General features: G+C 40.3%; 1 protein-coding gene across 4 annotated transcripts in view; it reads left to right on the forward strand.

Moving 5' to 3' along the window:
* Nucleotides 1–7500, forward strand: part of exoc6 (exocyst complex component 6) — an 83132-nt gene that overhangs the window by 28443 nt on the left and 47189 nt on the right. For 2 of the 4 annotated variants that reach the window (XM_076297891.1, XM_076297892.1), the window contains exon 1: nt 6442–6608. The exons of the other annotated variants lie outside the window; for them this stretch is intronic. In XM_076297891.1, the coding sequence (XP_076154006.1) occupies nt 6477–6608 (132 nt within the window). In that variant the 5' untranslated portion in view covers nt 6442–6476. Of the gene's footprint in view, nt 1–6441; nt 6609–7500 lie in introns of those variants that run through there. 4 annotated transcript variants of the gene reach the window in all.

The raw sequence follows: 7500 nt of genomic DNA on the forward strand, positions 1-7500 counted from the left end.
TGACTGTCACCCAAAAAAACACCCAAGTACCTAAATCCATTCCTGCCTGATTTTAGTCCTTGGGGTAGCTTTAGTGTCCTGCCTTCCCATTTTCCACCCAACAGTGCTTCGCTTTTGTCCCAATTAACCTTTGCTGATGACAACTTCCCAAAATTTGAAACTGTATTGGCTAAAACATTTACATCTTCTTGATTCTTTACAAAGACCACCAGATCATCAGCATAAGCAGATAACAGATATTTTGAACCACAAAGAGAAAAACCAGAAATGACCATCCTCAATTTATGCAGTAGGGGCTCAATTGCAAGAGAATACAACATACCAGAGAGTGAACAACCTTGTCTTATTCCCCTCTGAGCTTTAAAAGGAGAACATAAACCACCGTTAAATTTAAGGATACTTTCAGCACCACAATACAAAACCTTAATCTTGTCAACAAAGCCTGGGCTGAAACCAAAAGCTGTTAAAGTTTTCCATAAGTATTTGTGCTCAACCCGATCAAATGCTTTCTCTTGATCAAGAGAAATCAGTCCTGTATCCATGCCAAATAATCCTGAGACGTCCAAAATATCTCGAATTAAAGCAATGTTATCAAAGATTGATCTGCCAGGAATACAGTACGTTTGATCTCTATGGACCACTTGCTCCATTACGTTTCTTAATCTAATAGCCAGTGCTTTAGAAAAGATCTTCAAATCAGTACACAAAAGTGCCACAGGTCTCCAATTTTTTATCTCGTGGAGATCACCTTTTTTGGGTAGTAGAGTAAGGACTGCCCTCCTACAACTCAATGGTAACTCAGCTTTAGTCAGGCTGTCATTTAAAACATCTAGCAGATCATCTCCAATCACTGCCCAGAATGTCCTAAAAAACTCTACTGGAAGCCCATCAATGCCAGGTGATTTCCCACTCTCCATGGTCTTAAGAGAAGCACTGAGCTCCTCTAAAGACAGTGGTCGTTCTAATTCTTTTGCACTGCTGTTCGAAATTTTAGGAAGCCCATCAAAGAACTCCTCTTCAATTTCTGGCTGCTCACTGTATTCAGAGGAAAACAAGTCAGCATAAAAACTGACTGCTCGTCTCCAAATCTCAGCAGGCTCTTTTAGCAAATTCCCAGATTGTGAACGCAGAGCATGTATGCAACGTCGCTGACCATTCTTTCGCTCCTGACTAAAAAAGAAACGGGATGGAGCGTCCATCTCAGTCAAACTCTGAAATCTTGATCTCACTAGGGCACCCTGTGCCTTCAAGCCTAACAAGTCAGCCAATGCACCTTTTTTAACTTTGAGTGCCTCATTATGGTTTTGATCTCCTGTGGTTTCCATCAAATTTTGGAGTTCTACTATCTCTATCTCAAGATTTGTCATAGATCGGGTTATGTCTTTTGTGACACTGAAAGTATATTGCTGACAAAACTGTTTTATCTGCACCTTCCCATAATCCCACCATTGCTGAAGAGATGGAAAAAAAGTCTTACAGTTTCTAAAATCATTCCAAAAAAACAAAAAAGTTGTTCTAAAATTAGCATCACTCAACAAAGTGGTGTTAAGGTGCCAATAAGCACTCCTGGGCTTAATTAGCCTCATGCCTACACCACACTGTACCAGACAATGGTCGGAAAAAGAAACAGGACTGATCTTACAATTCCTAAAAATGTTAAGCTGATGCTTAAAACAATAAAATCTATCAAGACGGGCTAAAGAAATCAAATTGTCTCTTGCATGTGCCCATGTATATTGCCTTAAATTATTAAAATTTCTCCAAGTATCAGCAAGTTCATGTTTTTTTATTAATTCCACAAGTCTCTTTCGTGATGCAAGATGTGGTTCTGGATGATTTCTATCTGTACTTAGTTCTGTACAATTGAAATCACCTGCCATAACTAAATAATCATCTTTACTACAATCACTTAATACTTCACATAATTTATTTAAGAAAAGCATTCTTTCCATCCCAGATGAGGGAGCATACACACATAAAAAAACAAAAGCACAATGTTCAAAAATAGCTCTTACTTTCAAAAGTCTTCCATCTATAATGTTGTCAACTGAGAAATCTAGTGGAATCCAACTTGTAGAGATGAGTAAAGCCACACCCCCACTTAAAGCAGATTTATGACTAAAAAAGATTTTTCCATTCCACTCTCTACACCAATCAACAACATTTCTATCATCGGTATGGGTTTCCTGCACAAACATTACATCTATGTGTTTTTGCTTTATAAGCTCAAACAGTTGAGCTCTCTTGTTTACATCTCTAGCACCATTTATATTTAAGGTTGCTATGTTAAAAACACTCATTTGTAATAGAAAGCACAACACAAACTCAACAAGAACAAAGCGCCATATGATAAAGAAAATCAAATTAATTAGCGCTATTACTCTCATCATTAATCCCTTGTTTAAGTTTTGTCAGAAACTTTTTTAGACGAGCAATCTCTTGATCAGTAAACCCCTCATTTCCTGGATTATTCCTAAAATGTTGCACTGAGTCAACAAAGCCCATGGTATCTGGAAAATAATTCTCCACTCGTACTCGTTTAGTATTTTTGGTGCGTTTTAGAAAATCTTTAATGGCATCTAAGGTATAGAAAGCCCTAAATACATGCTGTTGTGACGTTGAGCAAGAGTCAGTAGAATCGTACTCAGATTCAATTAAGTCAGCTTGGGCAGAGACTGCAACTTTCTTAGCTGCTCTAGTGCGACTAAGAGTATCTATTTTTCTTTTCACCATAGGGAATTTAAACTTCACATTTGTGTCCATTCCTTCCTCATCGTCCAATCCCTCCAATACGGCCTCTGCTACCACAACAGCAGTCGCTTCATTTACCGTGGGAATTTCTAGCAACTTATTCCCACACGCTTCTTCACTTTCCAAAACTTGCGTGTTTACACTCTGATTAGTAGAAATCTCATCAGACACTGTGCTACACCCCATACCCAAAACTTCCTTACCTTTTGTGTCGTTTTGTTCTGGTTCTTTTTGTTCATTTTGTTTGCCAGACGGCCCTGCCGCTGAAACCTCATTCTCCGACGCTTCTCTTAGGCCTACTCCTCCAGGCTCCGTTTCTGACTGTTCATTTGTACTTGCGGCCGGGGTGCCTACTGTGGGCCTGCTTTCCTTTTTCTCAGGGCAAGCACGAATAAGATGCCCTTCCTTTCCACAATGAAAACATTTCATAGTCTCAGTAGTGGCGAAGATCGTGTAATCAAACTGATCAATTTTAAATTTGAAAGCGACATTGAGATCGCTTGTATAATCTTTAAGGATCATATACACATGTCTCCTGAAAGACACGACATGTTTCAGTAAAGGGGATTTACATCCAAGCGGGATCTTTTTAACTGAGGATACTATTTGCCCATATCGTGCCAATTCACGGCAGATTATCTCATCACTAATGAACGGCGGTACATTGGACAAAAGTACACGTCTTGAAGGAGTAACGAGTGGTAGAACATTGACCAGATTTCCATCTATGTTAATACCTGTGCTGATAATTTCACTGACTTTAGTAAAACTATCAAGAAAAATAACCACTGAACCATTCATTCTAGAAGCTGAAACAATACTATCATGTCCTACAATAGCGCCAACAGCTAGACCACATTCCTCAACAGAGATATCCAAGTTTACAGGGATTTTAATGGCATGGCGCCGACTTAAATTATCAAACGCCATTCTCTCCATGTTTGCCACGCTAACCAGCGCCCAAACCGCTGGTTGCGGACCTAATAATTACTATAAATACAACACTTATCAAACTAAGGACAAAACAAAACAACTAAACATAAATTATAAAGAAAATAGAAGAATAAACAGATAGAAAGAGAATCACTCAGCCGGACAAAGGTCCGCACGCACACTCACTCACACTCAGAAACGCTCGTCCAATCAGAGAGAGAGAGAGAGAGAGAGAGAGAGAGAGAGAGAGAGAGAGAGAGAGAGAGAGAGAGAGAGAGTTTTCGAGAGTTCAGGAGGATTCATGCTTGGTTGTCATGTTGCGCCTCAGTGTGAAGCACACAGCACCTGTTCGGACGCCGGGGCCAGAGCCAGAGAGCTGTCACTCAGGGGCCCTCAGAGATAACCCACATGGCCATCAATGAGCTCAGTGATTGTCTCAGAAATGATACATGCACTCTGATTGGTTGATGGTGGAAGAACCATTACTCAGAGATAACCCACATGGCCATCAATGAGCTCAGTGATTGGCTCAGAAATGATACATGCACTCTGATTGGTTGATGGTGGAAGAACCGTTACTCAGAGATAACCCACATGGCCATCAATGAGCTCAGTGATTGGCTCAGAAATTATGCACGCCAGTGTTGCGCAGGTTTGGTCACAAGCGGCCCGCGGTCGCCCGATATTTTAATCAACCCGACCGCAACTCGGACCGCGAATATTAATTAGGACAAAATTATACCCGACCCGCGATCCGACCCGCTTATTTACAAAATGTGTGCTTTTGGTTATAGCCTGCATGCAGTGTGACAGTAGGCCATTTCTGTAAAACAAACTAATTTATTTGCGAAACTTTATGCAGTAGAACTACACGCAGTAGGCATGCAGGACATAATGTTTGCGCAGGAGAGAGAATGAGAATAAGAGCGCAAGCACGCACGCAACCACCAAGGATTAGAACACTAGGAAAGATTTGAAGGCCATGGACATAGGCTACATCTTTCTTTCGAAAACAGAAATGGTGAGGCAAGGTAGGCAAGAGAGATACATTGCTGGTCAAAACGTTAGCGTAAGAACTGGTTTATAATGCTGAATGAAGAACAAAGCTTTACTAAAGCGCATCCACTGTTTAAAGTCACGAACACAACGAACTAAGGTAACTTTTATGCATGCGCGAACCTATACATACCGGTAGATATGGCTGTGTAGTCTGTGCCATAACATTTATTCCTGCAGGCTGCCCGTTTTGGCTGTCATACTTTTAAATGGCTTCGCAAGAAGTAGGCCTACATAGACCATAACTTGTACTACTGTCAACTTCTTTAAGAACTTTTCCCAATATTTCCCATAGCCTATATCGCTTTTCCTGAAGGGGTGTCTTTATTATTTTAACTTGCGTCTTCAGCTTCTTTACTGTTGACTTTACTGTATTGATGCTTTACTGTATTGATGCTAGCCTTCTCGTGATATTTTAAGTAGGCCTATTTGTAGAAAATATATATTTCAATATTTTTAACTGACCCGCCCGCAAATGACCCGAATATCATTAAAATATTTTGTTTATGACTTATAACCGCGGGTGACCGCTTAATTTCGGGCAGACCGCGCAACACTGATGCACGCTGATTGGTTGATGGTGGAAGAACCGTTACTCAGAGATAACCCACATGGTCATCAATGAGCTGCAGGTTTAGGTATTTTTGGCAACTGTAGAGCTCCCTCTCCCTCGATATATTTATATTTTACTCTGCTGTTATAAATAGCAAACTTCTCATGACTTACCCCTGCTGTACATGCTTTTGTTATGGAGGTGAGGTATTAACAACAAGCAAAAACTATCCCCAAAAAGCTATATCTACTGACAAGGTAATGTTTCATGATTCTCACGAGATTTGTCGGACCGCCGTTCTTGAAGTTGCATGGCTGGTTTTCTCGGTAGTGAGTCGCTACGTCTATGCGGCATAGCTATGCTAGGTGAACGATTCGCCTAATAGAATCATCAAATTCGTTATATTAAGGTGAAAAAAATTACATAGTGTAAAATTGCAAAAAGGTGCTGCAAATTGCAGGGTTCGAGTCTGGGCAAGTGCAGGCCTGAGCCCTGCGGTCAACACAATGCAGGTTCCACACAATCACTGAAGTTAAATTTAAACTAGTGTTTGTCTTTCTTAAAAATAAAAATGTACAACAATGTACATACTAGTCTACTCTCATACTCTGGCCTACTCTACTGTATTTTAATGCCATTCATACTTGGTGAGCCAATTGTTTTCTCAGGTGGTACTCATTGTAAAAAGTTTGCGATCCATTTTTTTATGGTATAACAACAACCCATAAAGCTTTGTTTTGGTAAAAAAAATTATAACACCTGCTGAGTTATCAACACATACCAAACTAACACATAAATGTCAAGATAATATTATAGTGTGTCTAAGTTCCTAAAAGTATGTGAGCATTGTTACTGTGTTATATGGTTCTGATAGGCTCTGTTACCTGGGCCAGGGTTAGGGTACCACCCCCTTCTGGTCTAATGTGTGTAGTTTTGGGGGGAAAAAGGTAGTGGAGATTACGAGGAGGTGTGTGTGAGTTGGAGCTCCTATACGTGAGTGTAAAAGTGTGTTCTTGTGGCGTGGCTGTGGCCGACAACAGTCAACATTAAACCGGGTTAATGATAAACTGTCTCTTCATTGGCACAGAACGTTACAATATTATGATATATTGTAATGGCTCACACCGCCTCTTTTTTTTCCAGATCTGTCTACGATGACCAGCCCAACGCCCACAAGCGCTTCATGGAGAAGCTGGATGCCAGGATACGCAACCACGACCGTGAGATCGAGAAGATGTGCAACTTCCACCACCAGGGCTTCGTGGACGCCATCACAGAGCTTCTTAAAGTCCGAGCAGACGCAGAGAAACTCATGGTAAGTCACTGCTCACAGACCTTACTTATTATATATTATTATTATTTTTTTTTTGGGGGGGGGGGCTTTTATGCCTTTAATGATAGGACAGTGGAGAGTGACAGGAAGCGAATGGGAGAGAGAGCAGGGGTGGGATCCGGAAAGAACCACAGGCGGGAATCGAACCCGGCTCGCCGGCGTATGGCGCAGGTGCCCCAGCCAATTGAGACTTGGGAGCTGAGCCTTCAACAAACTAATAACAAATAGGACAGCACTCCAAATTGACTTTTTTACTTTTTAATCACTTACTTACTTCTCACTTGCCTCCTTTTCATCCTATGCCGTCATGTAAGGAGATGGTAGACAGGCAGATGCCATTGAGGCCAGGATTGTTACTCCTTTAAAAATGGATGCTTGCTTTGGCTGAAGCCCATTTGTTAGTTCCATACTTCTCGATGCCAAGCTAGCATATCCCAGAGTTCTGTTGAGGCTTAGCGTTAAAAAAATCCTTTACTAGTAAACTTTACTAAATGCTGTTTCAGTGTTATAAAATCCTTTATTAGTAAACTTAACTAAATGTTGTTTCATTGTTATAAAATCCTTAACTAGTAACCTTTACTAAATGCTGTTTCAGTGTTATAAAATCCTTTATTTGGAAACTTAACTAAATGTTGTTTCATCGTTATAAAATCCTTAACTAGTAAACTTTACTAAACGCTGTTTCAGACATATTGAACATCCTGCTGCTCTCTGTACATCCGTTGGCCCACTAATTTGTAACTCCGTCTAATTTTAACATTTTATTTAAACTTCACAATGGACTTGGATAATTGATATGCAATTGTAATACAGTAAAGAAAAAGGCGACAAATATTGAAAGTTAATTCAATCAAGAGTTCAACCAAGCTGTGGT

Source organism: Alosa pseudoharengus, unplaced genomic scaffold (genome assembly GCF_046254945.1).
Source record: "Alosa pseudoharengus isolate Yale_2024_CS ecotype anadromous, Long Island Sound unplaced genomic scaffold, YU_APseudo_1.1 YU_APseudo_1.1_scf_21, whole genome shotgun sequence".
NCBI classification, from domain to species: Eukaryota; Metazoa; Chordata; class Actinopteri; order Clupeiformes; family Clupeidae; genus Alosa; species Alosa pseudoharengus.